This window comes from Takifugu flavidus, chromosome 3 (genome assembly GCF_003711565.1).
Source record: "Takifugu flavidus isolate HTHZ2018 chromosome 3, ASM371156v2, whole genome shotgun sequence".
NCBI lineage: Eukaryota > Metazoa > Chordata > Actinopteri > Tetraodontiformes > Tetraodontidae > Takifugu > Takifugu flavidus.
In genome coordinates, this window is record NC_079522.1 from 1552764 (window position 1) to 1572216 (window position 19453).

The window sequence follows — 19453 nt, forward strand, 5'->3', positions numbered from 1 at the left end:
GTTCTTTGTATGTTGTGCTGTTTGGGTTAGTCAGTTCTTCTTGAAAAGTCTCTTGAGGTAAAGTTGCTGAAACAATATAGATTGGCTCAACACCTGAACTTGCTGATGTGGTTGGTGATGCTGTAGTTGCAGAAGTTGTGGATGGACTTGTTGTTGAACTTGATGTTTGACTGGTTGTTGCTGATGTGGTTGGTGATGATGTAGTTGCAGAAGTTGTGGATGGACTTGTTGTTGTTGAACTTGATGTGGTTGTTGTAGTTGCAGGCTCAGTAGTTAAAGGAACTGGACCAGCTGTAAAAAATATTTTTAATAGATTATTGACTGAAACCAAAAACTTTGTCTTTCTTTGATTTCTTTGCGTTTACTTACATATAGTTTGGATTGAGGATGCAGACAGAGCCACACTTAAGGTCTCATTGCTACTTGCTGCAATTGCTAAAGTTTCAGCAACTTCGTCATTATTTGGGAGGTCAGAAATGGGGATATTGTTGCGGAGCACAACCCCAATATCAGCTGCAGTTGCATCTTCTCGTAGACGCACAGGGCTACATTAAAAGACAGAAATCAGAGGTATTGAGAGAGATCTGTAGATTTCTAATGTTCAAATTAACACAGGAAACACAAAAATACGTGATGACCTGTATTCAGTTATTGACTGAAAAATACTTACCGGAATTGTTTCACAAAGCAGCGGACAAATCTCGTTCCATATTTTCTTGTGTAGATAGGTGTACACTGTAAAAAGTGAATTGTGGAAATGAATTATTAAAAATGTATAACACTATAACATGTATGTTTTTGAACCATCAAAAAATATTGAAACATGACATTTTCTTAAATACCTCCAAGGTTTGCACTGGTGTAGGACTGAATTACAACTTGGACTTCGACTGACTTGGATTCAATTTGGATCCAAATTGATTAAATTCAACTACCAACTAATTAATATTATTAAATTTAACAACTGATTTGAATGGACTTAATTGTGTATACTTTTCTTAAATCGAAATTCTAAAAGTCAATAATGGAAAGAATTGTATACCAAGGTCAACATACCGTGTCTATTACTCGACGTTCAAGTTCTTTGTATGTTGTGCTGTTTGGGTTAGTCAGTTCTTCTTGAAAAGTCTCTTGAGGTAAAGTTGCTGAAACAATATAGATTGGCTCAACACCTGAACTTGCTGATGTGGTTGGTGATGCTGTAGTTGCAGAAGTTGTGGATGGACTTGTTGTTGAACTTGATGTTTGACTGGTTGTTGCTGATGTGTTGGTGATGATGTAGTTGCAGAAGTTGTGGATGGACTTGTTGTTGTTGAACTTGATGTTGTTGTTGTAGTTGCAGGCTCAGTAGTTAAAGAACTGGACCAGCTGTAAAAAATATTTTTAATAGATTATTGACTGAAACCAAAAACTTTGTCTTTCTTTGATTTCTTTCTTTCTTTCTTTGCGTTTACTTACATATAGTTTGGATTGAGGATGCAGACAGAGCCACACTTAAGGTCTCATTGCTACTTGCTGCAATTGCTAAAGTTTCAGCAACTTCGTCATTATTTGGGAGGTCAGAAATGGGGATATTGTTGCGGAGCACAACCCCAATATCAGCTGCAGTTGCATCTTCTCGTAGACGCACAGGGCTACATTAAAAGACAGAAATCAGAGGTATTGAGAGAGATCTGTAGATTTCTAATGTTCAAATTAACACAGGAAACACAAAAAATACGTGATGACCTGTATTCAGTTATTGACTGAAAAATACTTACCGGAATTGTTTCACAAAGCAGCGGACAAATCTCGTTCCATATTTTCTTGTGTAGATAGGTGTACACTGTAAAAAGTGAATTGTGGAAATGAATTATTAAAAATGTATAACACTATAACATGTATGTTTTTGAACCATCAAAATATATTGAAACATGACATTTTCTTAAATACCTCCAAGGTTTGCACTGGTGTAGGACTGAATTACAACTTGGACTTCGACTGACTTGGATTCAATTTGGATCCAAATTGATTAAATTCAACTACCAACTAATTAATATTATTAAATTTAACAACTGATTTGAATGGACTTAATTGTGTATACTTTTCTTAAATCGAAATTCTAAAAGTCAATAATGGAAAGAATTGTATACCAAGGTCAACATACCGTGTCTATTACTCGACGTTCAAGTTCTTTGTATGTTGTGCTGTTTGGGTTAGTCAGTTCTTCTTGAAAAGTCTCTTGAGGTAAAGTTGCTGAAACAATATAGATTGGCTCAACACCTGAACTTGCTGATGTGGTTGGTGATGCTGTAGTTGCAGAAGTTGTGGATGGACTTGTTGTTGAACTTGATGTTTGACTGGTTGTTGCTGATGTGGTTGGTGATGATGTAGTTGCAGAAGTTGTGGATGGACTTGTTGTTGTTGAACTTGATGTGGTTGTTGTAGTTGCAGGCTCAGTAGTTAAAGGAACTGGACCAGCTGTAAAAAATATTTTTAATAGATTATTGACTGAAACCAAAAACTTTGTCTTTCTTTGATTTCTTTGCGTTTACTTACATATAGTTTGGATTGAGGATGCAGACAGAGCCACACTTAAGGTCTCATTGCTACTTGCTGCAATTGCTAAAGTTTCAGCAACTTCGTCATTATTTGGGAGGTCAGAAATGGGGATATTGTTGCGGAGCACAACCCCAATATCAGCTGCAGTTGCATCTTCTCGTAGACGCACAGGGCTACATTAAAAGACAGAAATCAGAGGTATTGAGAGAGATCTGTAGATTTCTAATGTTCAAATTAACACAGGAAACACAAAAAATACGTGATGACCTGTATTCAGTTATTGACTGAAAAATACTTACCGGAATTGTTTCACAAAGCAGCGGACAAAACTCGTTCCATATTTTCTTGTGTAGATAGGTGTACACTGTAAAAAGTGAATTGTGGAAATGAATTATTAAAAATGTATAACACTATAACATGTATGTTTTTGAACCATCAAAAATATATTGAAACATGACATTTTCTTAAATACCTCCAAGGTTTGCACTGGTGTAGGACTGAATTACAACTTGGACTTCGACTGACTTGGATTCAATTTGGATCCAAATTGATTAAATTCAACTACCAACTAATTAATATTATTAAATTTAACAACTGATTTGAATGGACTTAATTGTGTATACTTTTCTTAAATCGAAATTCTAAAAGTCAATAATGGAAAGAATTGTATACCAAGGTCAACATACCGTGTCTATTACTCGACGTTCAAGTTCTTTGTATGTTGTGCTGTTTGGGTTAGTCAGTTCTTCTTGAAAAGTCTCTTGAGGTAAAGTTGCTGAAACAATATAGATTGGCTCAACACCTGAACTTGCTGATGTGGTTGGTGATGCTGTAGTTGCAGAAGTTGTGGATGGACTTGTTGTTGAACTAGATGTTTGACTGGTTGTTGCTGATGTTGTTGGTGACGATGTAGTTGCAGAAGTTGTGGATGGACTTGTTGTTGAACTTGATGTTTGACTGGTTGTTGCTGATGTGGTTGGTGATGATGTAGTTGCAGAAGTTGTGGATGGACTTGTTGTTGTTGAACTTGATGTGGTTGTTGTAGTTGCAGGCTCAGTAGTTAAAGGAACTGGACCAGCTGTAAAAAATATTTTTAATAGATTATTGACTGAAACCAAAAACTTTGTCTTTCTTTGATTTCTTTGCGTTTACTTACATATAGTTTGGATTGAGGATGCAGACAGAGCCACACTTAAGGTCTCATTGCTACTTGCTGCAATTGCTAAAGTTTCAGCAACTTCGTCATATTGGGAGGTTTGGGAGGTCAGAAATGGGGATATTGTTGCGGAGCACAACCCCAATATCAGCTGCAGTTGCATCTTCTCGTAGACGCACAGGGCTACATTAAAAGACAGAAATCAGAGGTATTGAGAGAGATCTGTAGATTTCTAATGTTCAAATTAACACAGGAAACACAAAAAATACGTGATGACCTGTATTCAGTATTGACTGAAAAATACTTACCGGAATTGTTTCACAAAGCAGCGGACAAATCTCTTTCCATATTTTCTTGTGTAGATAGGTGTACACTGTAAAAAGTGAATTGTGGAAATGAATTATTAAAAATGTATAACACTATAACATGTATGTTTTTGAACCATCAAAAATATATTGAAACATGACATTTTCTTAAATACCTCCAAGGTTTGCACTGGTGTAGGACTGAATTACAACTTGGACTTCGACTGACTTGGATTCAATTTGGATCCAAATTGATTAAATTCAACTACCAACTAATTAATATTATTAAATTTAACAACTGATTTGAATGGACTTAATTGTGTATACTTTTCTTAAATCGAAATTCTAAAAGTCAATAATGGAAGAATTGTATACCAAGGTCAACATACCGTGTCTATTACTCGACGTTCAAGTTCTTTGTATGTTGTGCTGTTTGGGTTAGTCAGTTCTTCTTGAAAAGTCTCTTGAGGTAAAGTTGCTGAAACAATATAGATTGGCTCAACACCTGAACTTGCTGATGTGGTTGGTGATGCTGTAGTTGCAGAAGTTGTGGATGGACTTGTTGTTGAACTAGATGTTTGACTGGTTGTTGCTGATGTGTTGGTGACGATGTAGTTGCAGAAGTTGTGGATGGACTTGTTGTTGTTGAACTTGATGTGGTTGTTGTGTGGCAGGCTCAGTAGTTAAAGGAACTGGACCAGCTGTAAAAAATATTTTAAATAGATTATTGACTGAAACCAAAAACTTTGTCTTTCTTTGATTTCTTTGCGTTTACTTACATATAGTTTGGATTGAGGATGCAGACAGAGCCACACTTAAGGTCTCATTGCTACTTGCTGCAATTGCTAAAGTTTCAGCAACTTCGTCATTATTTGGGAGGTCAGAAATGGGGATATTGTTGCGGAGCACAACCCCAATATCAGCTGCAGTTGCATCTTCTCGTAGACGCACAGGGCTACATTAAAAGACAGAAATCAGAGGTATTGAGAGAGATCTGTAGATTTCTAATGTTCAAATTAACACAGGAAACACAAAAATACGTGATGACCTGTATTCAGTTATTGACTGAAAAATACTTACCGGAATTGTTTCACAAAGCAGCGGACAAATCTCTTTCCATATTTTCTTGTGTAGATAGGTGTACACTGTAAAAAGTGAATTGTGGAAATGAATTATTAAAAATGTATAACACTATAACATGTATGTTTTTTTGAACCATCAAAAATATATTGAAACATGACATTTTCTTAAATACCTCCAAGGTTTGCACTGGTGTAGGACTGAATTACAACTTGGACTTCGACTGACTTGGATTCAATTTGGATCCAAATTGATTAAATTCAACTACCAACTAATTAATATTATTAAATTTAACAACTGATTTGAATGGACTTAATTGTGTATACTTTTCTTAAATCGAAATTCTAAAAGTCAATAATGGAAAGAATTGTATACCAAGGTCAACATACCGTGTCTATTACTCGACGTTCAAGTTCTTTGTATGTTGTGCTGTTTGGGTTAGTCAGTTCTTCTTGAAAAGTCTCTTGAGGTAAAGTTGCTGAAACAATATAGATTGGCTCAACACCTGAACTTGCTGATGTGGTTGGTGATGCTGTAGTTGCAGAAGTTGTGGATGGACTTGTTGTTGAACTAGATGTTTGACTGGTTGTTGCTGATGTTGTTGGTGACGATGTAGTTGCAGAAGTTGTGGATGGACTTGTTGCTGTTGAACTTGATGTTTGACTGGTTGTTGCTGATGTGGTTGGTGACGATTGTAGTTGCAGAAGTTGTGGATGGACTTGTTGCTGTTGAACTAGATGTTTGACTGGTTGTTGCTGATGTTGGTTGGTGACGATGTAGTTGCTGAAGTTGTGGATGGACTTGTTGCTGTTGAACTAGGCGTTTGTTTGACTGGTTGTTGCTGATGTTGTTGGTGATGATGTAGTTGCAGAAGTTGTGGATGGATTGTTGCTGTTGAACTAGATGTTTGACTGGTTGTTGCTGATGTGTGGTTGGTGACGATGTAGTTGCAGAAGTTGTGGATGGACTTGTTGCTGTTGAACTAGATGTTTGACTGGTTGTTGCTGATGTGGTGGTGGTGACGATGTAGTTGCTGAAATTGTGGATGGACTTGTTGCTGTTGTGTTGAACTAGATGTTTGACTGGTTGTGCTGATGTGGTTGGTGACGATGTAGTTGCTGAAGTTGTGGATGGACTTGTTGCTGTTGAACTTGATGTTTGACTGGTTGTTGCTGATGTGGTTGGTGATGTTGTAGTTGCAGAAGTTGTGGATGGACTTGTGGATGTTGAACTAGATGTTTGACTGGTTGTTGCTGATGTGGTTGGTGACGATGTAGTTGCTGAAGTTGTGGATGGACTTGTTGCTGTTGAACTAGGCGTTTGACTGGTTGTTGCTGATGTGTTGGTGACGATGTAGTTGCAGAAGTTGTGGATGGATTTGTTGCTGTTGAACTAGATGTTTGACTGGTTGTTGCTGATGTGGTTGGTGACGATGTAGTTGCTGAAGTTGTGGATGGACTTGTTGCTGTTGAACTAGATGTTTGACTGGTTGTTGCTGATGTGGTTGGTGATGATGTAGTTGCTGAAGTTGTGGATGGACTTGTTGCTGTTGAACTAGATGTTTGACTGGTTGTTGCTGATGTGGTTGGTGACGATGTAGTTGCAGAAGTTGTGGATGGACTTGTTGCTGTTGAACTTGATGTTTGACTGGTTGTTGCTGATGTGGTTGGTGATGTTGTAGTTAGCAGAAGTTGTGGATGGACTTGTGGATGTTGAACTAGATGTTTGACTGGTTGTTGCTGATGTTGTTGGTGACGATGTGATGTAGTTGCAGAAGTTGTGGATGGACTTGTTGTTGAACTTGATGTTTGACTGGTTGTGCTGATGTGGTTGGTGATGATGTTGTTGCTGAAGTTGTGGATGGACTTGTTGCTGTTGAACTAGGACGTTTGACTGGTTGTTGCTGATGTGGTTGGTGACGATGTAGTTGCAGAAGTTGTGGATGGATTTGTTGCTGTTGAACTAGATGTTTGACTGGTTGTTGCTGATGTGGTTGGTGACGATGTAGTTGCTGAAGTTGTGGATGGACTTGTTGCTGTTGAACTTGAGTTTGACTGGTTGTTGCTGATGTGGTTGGTGATGCTGTAGTTGCAGAAGTTGTGGATGGACTTGGAAGTTGAACTAGATGTTTGACTGGTTGTTGCTGATGTGGTTGGTGACGATGTAGTTGCAGAAGTTGTGGATGGACTTGTTGCTGTTGAACTTGATTTTGACTGGTTGTTGTTGATGTGGTTGGTGACGATGTAGTTGCAGAGTTGTGGATGGACTTGTGTTTGCTGTTGAACTTGATGTTTGACTGGTTGTTGCTGATGGGTGTTGGTGACGATGTAGTTGCAGAAGTTTGTGGAGACTTGTTGAGGTTGAACTAGATGTTTGACTGGTTTGTCTGATGTGGTTGGTGACGAGTAGTTGCTGAAGTTGTGGATGGATTTGTTGCTGTTGAACTAGTGTGTTTGACTGGTGTTTGTCTGATGTGGTTGGTGACGATGTAGTTGCAGAAGTTGTGGATGGACTTGTTGCTGTTGAACTAGATGTTTGACTGGTTGTTGCTGATGTGGTTGGTGACGATGTAGTTGCAGAAGTTGTGGATGGATTGTTGCTGTTGAACTAGATGTTTGACTGGTTGTTGCTGATGTGGTTGGTGACGATGTAGTTGCTGAAGTTGTGGATGGACTTGTTGCTGTTGAACTTGATGTTTGACTGGTTGTGGCTGATGTGGTTGGTGATGATGTAGTTGCAGAAGTTGTGGATGGATTTGTTGCTGTTGAACTAGATGTTTGACTGGTTGTTGCTGATGTGGTTGGTGACGATGTATTTGCTGAAGTTGTGGATGGACTTGTGGATGTTGAACTATATTTGACTGGTTGTTGCTGATGGTGTGGTGACGATGTAGTTGCAGAAGTTGTGGATGGACTTGTTGTTGAACTTGATGTTTGACTGGTTGTTGCTGATGTGGTTGGTGACGATGTAGTTGCAGAAGTTGTGGATGGACTTGTTGTTGTTGAACTTGATGTTTGACTGGTTGTTGCTGATGTGGTTGGTGACGATGTAGTTGCAGAAGTTGTGGATGGACTTGTTGCTGTTGAACTAGATGTTTGACTGGTTGTGGCTGATGTGGTTGGTGACGATGTAGTTGCTGCTGAAGTTGTGGATGGACTTGTTGCTGTTGAACTAGATTTTGACTGGTTGTTGGCTGATGTGGTTGGTGACGATGTAGTTGAGTAGAAGTTGTGGATGGACTTGTTGCTGTTGAACTAGATGTTTGACTGGTTGTTGCTGATGTGGTTGGTGACGATGTAGTTGCTGAAGTTGTGGAGGGACTTGTTGAGGTTGAACTAGATGTTTGACTGGTTGTGGCTGATGTGGTTGGTGACGATGTAGTTGCTGAAGTTGTGGATGGACTTGTTGCTGTTGAACTAGATGTTTGACTGGTTGTGGCTGATGTGGTTGGTGACGATGTAGTAGCAGAAGTTGTGGATGGACTTGTTGCTGTTGAACTAGATGTTTGACTGGTTGTTGCTGATGTGGTTGGTGACGATGTAGTTGCTGAAGTTGTGGATGGACTTGTTGCTGTTGAACTAGGTGTTTGACTGGTTGTTGCTGATGTGGTTGGTGACGATGTAGTTGCTGAAGTTGTGGATGGACTTGTTGCTGTTGAACTTGATGTTTGACTGGTTGTTGCTGATGTGGTTGGTGATGATGTAGTTGCAGAAGTTGTGGATGGACTTGTGGCTGTTGAACTAGATGTTTGACTGGTTGTTGCTGATGTTTGGTGACGATGTAGTTGCAGAAGTTGTGGATGGACTTGTTTGTTGAACTTGATGTTTGACTGGTTGTTGCTGATGTGGTTGGTGACGATGTAGTTGCAGAAGTTGTGGATGGACTTGCTGTTGAACTTGATGTTTGACTGGTTGTTGCTGATGTGGTTGGTGACGATGTAGTTGCAGAAGTTGTGGATGGACTTGTTAGGTTGAACTTGATGTTTGACTGGTTTGTCTGATGTGGTTGGTGACGATGTAGTAGCAGAAGTTGTGGATGGACTTGTTGCTGTTGAACTAGATGTTTGACTGGTTGTGGCTGATGTGGTTGGTGACGATGTAGTTGCTGAAGTTGTGGATGGATTGTTGCTGTTGAACTAGATGTTTGACTGGTTGTTGCTGATGTGGTTGGTGACGATGTAGTTGCTGAAGTTGTGGATGGACTTGTTGCTGTTGAACTAGATGTTTGACTGGTTGTTGCTGATGTGGTTGGTGACGATGTAGTTGCTGAAGTTGTGGATGGACTTGTTGCTGTTGAACTAGATGTTTGACTGGTTGTGGCTGATGTGGTTGGTGACGATGTAGTTGCAGAAGTTGTGGATGGACTTGTTGCTGTTGAACTAGATGTTTGACTGGTTGTTGCTGATGTGGTTGGTGACGATGTAGTTGCTGAAGTTGTGGATGGACTTGTTGCTGTTGAACTTGATGTTTGACTGGTTGTTGCTGATGTGGTTGGTGACGATGTAGTTGCAGAAGTTGTGGATGGACTTGTTGATGTTGAACTAGATGTTTGACTGGTTGTTGCTGATGTGGTTGGTGACGATGTAGTTGCAGAAGTTGTGGATGGACTTGTTGCTGTTGAACTAGATGTTTGACTGGTTGTTGCTGATGTGGTTGGTGACGATGTAGTTGCTGAAGTTGTGGATGGACTTGTTGCTGTTGAACTAGGCGTTTGACTGGTTGTTGCTGATGTGGTTGGTGACGATGTAGTTGCAGAAGTTGTGGATGGACTTGTTGCTGTTGAACTAGATGTTTGACTGGTTGTTGCTGATGTGGTTGGTGACGATGTAGTTGCTGAAGTTGTGGATGGACTTGTTGCTGTTGAACTAGATGTTTGACTGGTTGTTGCTGATGTGGTTGGTGACGATGTAGTTGCTGAAGTTGTGGATGGACTTGTTGCTGTTGAACTAGGCGTTTGACTGGTTGTGGTTGTGGCTGATGTGGTTGGTGACGATGTAGTTGCAGAAGTTGTGGATGGATTTGTTGCTGTTGAACTAGATGTTTGACTGGTTGTTGCTGATGTGGTTGGTGACGATGTAGTTGCTGAAGTTGTGGATGGACTTGTTGCTGTTGAACTTGATGTTTGACTGGTTGTTGCTGATGTGGTTGGTGGTGATGTGTAGTTGCAGAAGTTGTGGATGGACTTGTTGCTGTTGAACTAGATGTTTGACTGGTTGTTGCTGATGTGGTTGGTGACGATGTAGTTGCAGAAGTTGTGGATGGAGGACTTGTGTTGAACTAGATGTTTGACTGGTTGTTGCTGATGTGGTTGGTGACGATGTAGTTGCAGAAGTTGTGGATGGACTTGTTGCTGTTGAACTAGATGTTTGACTGGTTGTGTGATGTGTGGTTGGTGACGATGTAGTTGCAGAAGTTGTGGATGGACTTGTTGCTGTTGAACTAGATGTTTGACTGGTTGTTGCTGATGTGGTTGGTGACGATGTAGTTGCAGAAGTTGTGGATGGATTGTTGTTGTTGAACTTGATGTTTGACTGGTTGTTGCTGATGTGGTTGGTGACGATGTAGTTGCAGAAGTTGTGGAGGGACTTGTTGAGTTGTTGAACTAGATGTTTGACTGGTTGTGGCTGATGTGGTTGGTGACGATGTAGTTGTGAAGTTGTGGATGGACTTGTTGCTGTTGAACTAGACGTTTGACTGGTTGTTGCTGATGTGGTTGGTGACGATGTAGTTGCTGAAGTTGTGGATGGATTGTTGCTGTTGAACTAGATGTTTGACTGGTTGTTGCTGATGTGGTTGGTGACGATGTAGTTGCAGAAGTTGTGGATGGACTTGTTGCTGTTGAACTAGATGTTTGACTGGTTGTTGCTGATGTGTTGGTGACGATGTAGTTGCAGAAGTTGTGGATGGAGGTTGTTGAACTAGATGTTTGACTGGTTGTTGCTGATGTGGTTGGTGACGATGTAGTTGCAGAAGTTGTGGATGGACTTGTTGCTGTTGAACTAGATGTTGACTGGTTGTTGCTGATGTGGTTGGTGACGATGTAGTTGCAGAAGTTGTGGATGGACTTGTTGCTGTTGAACTAGATGTTTGACTGGTTGTTGCTGTGTGGTTGGTGACGATGTGTAGTGCAGAAGTTGTGGATGGACTTGTTGCTGTTGAACTAGATGTTTGACTGGTTGTGGCTGATGTGGTTGGTGACGATGTAGTAGCAGAAGTTGTGGATGGACTTGTTGCTGTTGAACTAGATGTTTGACTGGTTGTGCTGATGTGGTTGGTGACGATGTAGTTGCTGAAGTTGTGGATGGACTTGTTGCTGTTGAACTAGCGTTTGACTGGTTGTGGCTGATGTGGTTGGTGACGATGTTGTTGCTGAAGTTGTGGATGGACTTGTTGCTGTTGAACTAGACGTTTGACTGGTTGTTGCTGATGTGGTTGGTGACGATGTAGTGCAGAAGTTGTGGATGGATTTGTTGCTGTTGAACTAGATGTTTGACTTGTTGTTGATGATGTGGTTGGTGACGATGTAGTGCTGCTGAAGTGTGGATGGACTTGTTGCTGTGAACTAGCGTTTGACTGGTTGTGGCTGATGTGGTTGGTGACGATGTAGTTGCAGAAGTTGTGGATGGATTGTTGCTGTTGAACTAGATGTTTGACTGGTTGTTGCTGATGTGGTTGGTGACGATGTAGTTGCAGAAGTTGTGGAGGGACTTGTGAGTTGCTTGAACTAGATGTTTGACTGGTTGTTGCTGATGTGGTTGGTGACGATGTAGTTGCAGAAGTTGTGGATGGACTTGTTGCTGTTGAACTAGATGTTTGACTGGTTGTGCTGATGTGGTTGGTGACGATGTAGTTGCAGAAGTTGTGGATGGACTTGTTGTGTTGAACTAGATGTTTGACTGGTTGTTGCTGATGTGGTTGGTGACGATGTAGTTGCAGAAGTTGTGGATGGACTTGTTGCTGTTGAACTAGATGTTTGACTGGTTGTTGCTGATGTGGTTGGTGACGATGTAGTTGCTGAAGTTGTGGGGGACTTGTTGCTGTTGAACTAGATGTTTGACTGGTTGTTGCTGATGTGGTTGGTGACGATGTAGTTGCAGAAGTTGTGGATGGACTTTGTTGCTGTTGAACTAGATGTTTGACTGGTTGTGCTGATGTGGTTGGTGACGATGTAGTTGCAGAAGTTGTGGGTGGACTGTTGCTGTTGAACTAGATGTTTGACTGGTTGTTGCTGATGTGTGTTGGTGACGATGTTTTGTTGAAGTTGCAGAAGTTGTGGACTGTTGTTGAACTAGAGTTTGACTGGTTGTTGCTGATGTGGTTGGTGACGATGTAGTTGCAGAAGTTGTGGATGGATTTGTTGTTGAACTAGATGTTTGACTGGTTGTTGCTGATGTGGTTGGTGACGATGTAGTAGCAGAAGTTGTAGATGGACTTGTTGCTGTTGAACTAGATGTTTGACTGGTTGTGTGCTGATGTGGTTGGTGACGATGTTGTAGTTGCTGAAGTTGTAGATGGACTTGTTGCTGTTGAACTAGACGTTTGACTGGTTGTGGCTGATGTGGTTGGTGACGATGTAGTAGCAGAAGTTGTGGATGGATTTGTTGCTGTTGAACTAGACGTTTGACTGGTTGTTGCTGATGTGGTTGGTGACGATGTAGTTGCAGAAGTTGTGGATGGACTTGTTGAGCTGTTGAACTAGATGTTTGACTGGTTGTTGCTGATGTGGTTGGTGACGATGTAGTTGCGCTGAAGTTGTGGATGGACTTGTTGCTGTTGAACTAGACGTTTGACTGGTTGTGGCTGATGTGGTTGGTGACGATGTAGTAGCAGCAGAAGTTGTGGATGGATTTGTTGCTGTTGAACTAGATGTTGACTGGTGTGGTTGTTGCTGATGTGGTTGGTGACGATGTAGTGCTGAAGTTGTGGATGGACTTGTTGCTGTTGAACTAGGCGTTTGACTGGTTGTGGCTGATGTGGTTGGTGACGATGTAGTTGCGAAGTTGTGGATGGACTTGTTGCTGTTGAACTTGATGTTTGACTGGTTGTTGCTGATGTGGTTGGTGACGATGTAGTTGCAGAAGTTGTGGATGGATTGGTTGCTGTTGAACTAGATGTTTGACTGGTTGTTGCTGATGTGTTGGTGACGATGTAGTTGCAGAAGTTGTGGATGGATTTGTTGCTGTTGAACTAGATGTTTGACTGGTTGTTGCTGATGTGGTTGGTGACGAATGTAGTTGCTGAAGTTGTGGATGGACTTTTTGCTGTTGAACTTGATGTTTGACTGGTTGTTGCTGATGTGGTTGGTGACGATGTAGTTGCAGAAGTTGTGGATGGACTTGTTGCTGTTGAACTAGATGTTTGACTGGTTGTTGCTGTGAGTGGTTGGTGACGATGTAGTTGCAGAAGTTGTGGATGGACTTGTTGGTGCTGATGTGGATGTTTGACTGCCTGTTGTTGTGGTATTGGTTTCTGCCATTACCAAGGCATGAACAACTAAAAACGTAGAATAATATTTCAATCTTTATTCATATTTTATGAGTGTTTTTGCAGTCATTCACTATTATCTGATATTCCCGTTTTAAAAATGTAATTAAATTTGTTATTTAACTTTGCAGTTGGTCCTTTTATCGGTGGCAGTAAACACAGATTGATTTAAGGCACTTCACATTTTATTTAAAATATTTAGTCATATATAAATAGATATAGTTATTTCTTATTTATTTTTAAAGTTTGCAACTACTACCATAAGACACTGACTACTGTTGATTTATTAGTAATTTAAAATTTCTGTATTAATTCAAAGTTGCTGAAGAAATGATTTCACATAAATTGTTCCATAATGTTGTATTCCTGGGTCTGATTTCAGATATTTTCATTTTTCATAGTATTTGTTCTGAATATTAAACTTAATATTATGCTTACCTGATAAAATGAGCAAAGCTGATATATGCCATCTCACACTCATCTTTTCTTTCTGTTAATGTGTAAAATCAAACATAAATTTATTTCAGAATCATAACTCTCTTGTGAGACTTTATTTTAAGTCAATAGATGAAATGCTGGTGATGCATTTTTGTTGTTGTACATTCCTTAATTTCTATGATACAGAGACATTCATATGGGCTAATTTTAAGATTAAAATCACTTCATTATTAAACTCTATGACATTTTAAAACACCATAATCTAAACAAGCTTCTCATTATCATGGTAAAATGTGTTTTTGCCTCTCCGTGTTAGACAAACAATACTTTTAACTGTATTGAAACATAAGATTAAAGATCACAAGATTAAAAATCAAAAACAATTTCAAACATTTCCTCATTACCTATTATTAGAATAATATTTGCAAGATTTACAGATACAATCCTGTTTGTATATGTATATATAAGAGAAATAGAAATAAAGCTCTAAAATCCCACCTTGACTTCAAAGATTTTCTAGTATCTTTAGGTGAATCCTCCTCTGTGATGCTGCTGCTTGCTCCCTCAGTGTAACTGGCCACATTTATAAGGTGGACTTTTCAAAGGTACTTTAGTAAGTGACGCAGTAAATAGGTGATCCATGTTTTAGAAATGTTCTGACGCATTGCAATAAATTCCCAGGATATTTTCGTGGGTTATTTTTTGCATCATACATTTGTATAGAAGAAGTCCAACAAGTGAAACAAGTGCATGCTTTCACATTTATAAATAAAAAAACATAAACCTGCAGGTTGACTGGGTGGGGACATTTACAGGACAATAGGCAAAGACACACCTTTTTAGGGTGTTGTTCCAGCAGGCTATACACAATACAATAAATACACTGGTACCAAGGAGCAATTCAGAGACAAATGAATGTGTCTGCTGTTGCTCTGTGGGTTTAAACTGGTTTACATGGATAAAACGAATACATTCAAAATAGATAATCCGACATTGCTGCAATCAAGCCGAAGCCTTTGCTTTTGAGGCAAATTTGTAAACCAGAATCTTGGAAAAAAAAGCATAATATATGTGTTAGTCACAATATTAGAATGGGGGTGTTGTGCTAGTCAATGTTTTGAAAATTGTTTTTCACCTACCAATCTTGTTATTCTAGCTGTACTGGAGTGTGCCTCGCAAATACATAAATTTTCCTAATCACCCCAGCATGTTCAAACTCCAACTTGTTATAGTTGGAGTTTGGAGTAGGTTATAATTGCTTTCAAGACATGAAAAACTCAATCAATCAATCAATCTTTATTTATATAGCGTCTTTTACAATCAAAATTGTTTCAAGGCGCTTTACAGAATCCCAGGGCCTAACCCCAGACAAGCAACAGTGGCAGGAAAAACTCCCCTTTAACAGGAAGAAACCTTGAGCAGGACCAGGCTCATGTCGGGGGACCCTCCTGCTGATGGCCGGCTGGGTAGAGAGAGAGGAGAAGGGAGAGGACAGGTAGAGGATAGAATAAGTAGGAGAGGAGAGAAGAGGAGAGGAGAGGATGGGCATAGAGCATAGAAATACATATAAAAATACATTATATTGAGTAAGCTGTTGGTTGAGTGGGTCAGCGGGGTCGGAGGTCATTATGCAGCTCTGAAGGCAGTGATACCTGTAAATGAATATAGAAGGAAGGGGGGGCAGAAAAACTACACAAGAAATAGCATCACTAGTCTACTTGATGAGGAGGAGAGGAGAGGAGAGGAAACCATGACCCAGTGCGGTGACAGAGGCCTGTCAGATGATCATGTTTCTTGACCCCGGCAGCCTTGGCCTATAGCAGCATGACTAAGATGTTAACCTAATGATTAGACGACCCCCTAAGTATGATAATTTGTATGTCTATGATAGTAACTGGAACTACAGAGTTAGTAACATGAGCTTTTTCAAAGAGGTAGGTTTTAAGCCTAATTTTTAAAGTAGAGATGGAGTCAGCCTCCCGTACCTGGACAGGGAGCTGTTAACAACTCATGTAAACTCATGTTAATAGGAGAGGCCTGGAAATGTCATGGAATTTAACCCCCGGTTTGAGGGCCCGTAGCTCTGGCATATATTCACCTAAAAAGACCATTGTCTTGCCCGCAGGGGGCATTTCTTTGGCACCTGGAAATGCCCATTCGACCTCTTTCAGCTCAAGTTGGAGCGAAAGACCACATGTCCTAGAGCGGAGCAGCAGAAAAATTCTGATCAAAAATTTCGCTAACAGATCGCCATAACTCTGTTCCGGAAGCTCCTACGAGCATAGAAAATACATAATTTTGTAGCTATGAGCCTCGACTAACCCAAGAATGTCACTTTGAGAACGTTAAATTAACCAGCCGCCTTGTAAAACGAGCTGATACGCCGAATGGTCCGCTCAAATCTCCTTTAACTTAATACAAAACAGCAGGGAAAAACGGCTCAGAACTGATCAAAGCTTCGTGTTTAACTCGTCGTTTCTCCGTCACGGGATGAGCTAAAAATATGAAACGCACATGGATGTAATTTAAAGCCTTGCGGTTCTAACGAGCATGGACTTGATACAATTGGAGGGTGTTAAGCAGTCGAAATCGGCGTTTCAATATGGGTTCTGATCACAAATCTGCGTGGAGGGGTGAGCTGCTCACAACCAGCTCACAGCACAATATCAGAGGAAGGAGCACAGGAAGGTGGGGAAGGAAAGAATGACCTTTGTACCACATGGGGTCTGGACCCCAGAATCATAGAGCTAAGTCAGATACCCAGTATATTAACTCTTTGACAAAAACTAAAGTTCTAAGATGTCATGGTGATGCCAGAGGTAATAATAGCTTTTATAAGATGATGTCTTTTGAATATGCAATCAAGGTCAAAAGTTGCTTTGGTTCAGACCAATTGGCAATGGCAATAGTTGTTACAGTGGCGGCTATAGAAGCAGCTGCTTTGCATGGTCTTGTGAACTTCTGCAGTACATACTTGACATCGATACTTTGAAGTAATCATTGCTGCTGATGCTGGCCGAGGCAAATTCATTGTGGAATACCTTTCTGTCCCAAGTCCATTTCACAAGAGCAGGAGATTTCAAGGACTAAGAAGTACGCAAATTGAGACAAAACCAATTTTTAAAAAACCACAACTGTTACAATGACAAGAGGAAACATGAGAACAACTACAATTGTGAGTCATTATTTTATTATTCTGATCTTTGCAGATTAGACAGGACAGAATCTCAAATAAATAGTCATTTCAAAGAAGAATAAATAATTAACATATTAAATACATGAGCGGTATTCACATTTTCTGAAATATTTGACAGTTGTCATCATTAGTCATCTTGTCTTAGTGATTGTGATGTATGCTACATTGTAATAGAATATGAGGTAAAAGAATGTGAATTATAATAAAATGTTAATAATCAAGAGGAAGATCTTTTGTGTAATATAGAAAAACATCAATTTTTGCTTACTGCTGTTACAGTGTTTCTGTAGGCAACTAATATCAAACTCTATTGGTAATTTGACAGTAACCATGACAACAGTATCAGAGAGAATGCAGTGATGAGACTGATGTTCTGCCTAACTCCGCTTGAAGCTGAAAATAAGAAGAAATTTTCGGTTGAGGAGAAAGTCAACAATGGGGTAAAAAAAGTGCCTGGTACATTTTCATACCTATGCCATCTACAGAGATGGAGCTGCCTTCAATGTCAAAACCAGTGACAATCGAGGATGCGTTAATCAAAACACTGGCAATCACGGTGTGATGAGGGACAGCCGTACTGTCAAAGCCGAGTGTCATGTCATTGATGACTGAGCCATTTCTGCAGAAACAGAGAGGGAACTTCATAGTGACTTGTCAGAATTATGACACGATGGTTAATTGGGAAATCGACAAACAAATTACCTAAATGATACCACTTCCATGAACCTAAAGGAAGAAAATTGTGCCTGGAACAATGGTTGAAGCTGCAGAAAAAGAAAATAAACCACAAATTAAACAAATCCTTCTTCTTTGATTTGCAATAGGTGTGGAGCAGTGATGAGCAGCTTCAAAACCCAAACTTTTGACAGCATACCTGTGATTTTATCATTGAAGCTCGACTTTTAAAAGCTTCAGAAGATGTATCCTGCAGGTCACTTGAAAATGTGCTGAGACGTGATCTAAATGACACACTTATTGTAACAGCTGCAGATGTGGTTGTTGTCATGGCAGGAGTTGTAGTTGCTGCAACTGTGGTTGTTGTAGTTGCTGCAACTGTGGTTGTTGTAGTGCTGCACTGTGGTTGTAGTTGCTGCAACTGTGGTTGTTGCAGTTGCAGGCTCAGTAGTGAAGGAACGACCAGCTGTAAAAAATATTTTAAATAGATTATTGACTGAACCCAAAACTTTGTCTTTCTTGATTGATTTTTTTGCGTTTACTTACATATAGTTTGGATTGAGGATGCGGACAGAGCCACACTTAAGGTCTCATTGCTACTTGCTGCAAGTGCTAAAGTTTCAGCAACTTCGTCATTATTTGGGAGGTCAGAAATGGGGATATTGTTGCGGAGCACAACCCCAATATCAGCTGCAGTTGCATCTTCTCGTACTTGTAGACGCACAGCACGGCTACATTAAAAGACAGAAATCAGAGGTATTGAGAGAGATCTGTAGATTTCTAATGTTCAAATTAACACAGGAAACACAAAAAATACATGATGACCTGTATTCAGTTATTGACTGAAAAATACTTACCGGAATTGTTTCACAAAGCAGCGGACAAATCTCGTTCCATATTTACTTGTGTAGATAGGTGTACACTGTAAAAAGTGAATTGTGGAAATGAATTATTAAAAATGTATAACACTATAACATGTATGTTTTTGAACCATCAAAAAATAATTGAAACATGACATTTTCTTATACTTCCAAGGTTTGCACTGGTGTATGACTGAATTACAACTTGGACTTCGACTGACTTGGATTCAATTTGGATCCAAATTGATTAAATTCAACAACCAACTAATTAATATTATTAAATTTAACAACTGACTTGAATAGACTTAATTGTGAATACTTTGACATTTCTTTAATTGAAATTCTAAAAGTCAATAATGGAAAGGATTGTATACAAAGGTCAACATACCGTGTCTATTACTCGACTTTCAAGTTCTTTGTATGCTGTGCTGTTTGGGTTAGTGAGTTCTTCTCGAAAAGTCTCTTGAGGTAAAGTTGCTGAAACAATATAGATTGGCTCAACACCTGAACTTGCTGATGTGGTTGGTGACGATGATGTAGTTGCAGAAGTTGTGGATGGACTTGTGGATGTTGAACTAGATGTTTGACTGGTTGTTGCTGATGTAGTTGCAGATGTTGTGGATGGACTTGTGGATGTTGAACTTGATGTTTGACTGGTTGTTACTGATGTGGTTGGTGACGATGTAGTTGCAGAACTTGTGGATGGACTTGTTGTTGAA

General features: G+C 39.8%; 3 protein-coding genes and 1 long non-coding RNA gene across 4 annotated transcripts; all 4 read right to left on the reverse strand.

The window, feature by feature from the left end:
• Nucleotides 1-1450: 1450 nt before the first annotated feature.
• Nucleotides 1451-4579, reverse strand: LOC130523384 (mucin-2-like). Its single transcript, XM_057028657.1, has 9 exons — nucleotides 4392-4579; nucleotides 4006-4070; nucleotides 3698-3880; nucleotides 3228-3619; nucleotides 2841-2905; nucleotides 2539-2714; nucleotides 2147-2460; nucleotides 1761-1825; nucleotides 1451-1634 (listed from the first exon to the last, which is right to left on the reverse strand). The coding sequence occupies exons 3-9, from the start codon at nucleotides 3858-3860 to the stop codon at nucleotides 1451-1453; spliced, it is 1359 nt and encodes a 452-aa protein (XP_056884637.1). The 5' UTR covers nucleotides 3861-3880; nucleotides 4006-4070; nucleotides 4392-4579.
• Nucleotides 4580-4773: 194 nt separating this feature from the next.
• On the reverse strand, nucleotides 4774-10528 carry LOC130523385 (mucin-2-like; the record flags this gene model as incomplete). Its single annotated transcript, XM_057028658.1, is given in 7 exon segments — nucleotides 4774-4957; nucleotides 8373-8834; nucleotides 8888-9043; nucleotides 9096-9186; nucleotides 9219-10230; nucleotides 10233-10332; nucleotides 10365-10528. Coding segments are annotated over 7 exon segments (2169 nt in total), but the record flags the coding sequence as incomplete, so codon positions are not given.
• Nucleotides 10529-13439: 2911 nt separating this feature from the next.
• Nucleotides 13440-14764, reverse strand: LOC130522996 (uncharacterized). The gene is made up of 3 exons (XR_008949767.1): nucleotides 14502-14764; nucleotides 14004-14055; nucleotides 13440-13574 (listed from the first exon to the last, which is right to left on the reverse strand). It is a non-coding gene; the product is annotated as an uncharacterized LOC130522996 (long non-coding RNA).
• A 2412-nt stretch (nucleotides 14765-17176) lies between these two features.
• Nucleotides 17177-18285, reverse strand: LOC130522994 (interphotoreceptor matrix proteoglycan 2-like). Its single transcript, XM_057027927.1, has 4 exons — nucleotides 18074-18285; nucleotides 17902-17963; nucleotides 17670-17818; nucleotides 17177-17592 (listed from the first exon to the last, which is right to left on the reverse strand). Exons 1-4 carry the CDS (start codon nucleotides 18203-18205, stop codon nucleotides 17507-17509), a joined length of 429 nt encoding a protein of 142 aa, XP_056883907.1. The 5' UTR covers nucleotides 18206-18285; the 3' UTR covers nucleotides 17177-17506.
• Nucleotides 18286-19453: the final 1168 nt, after the last annotated feature.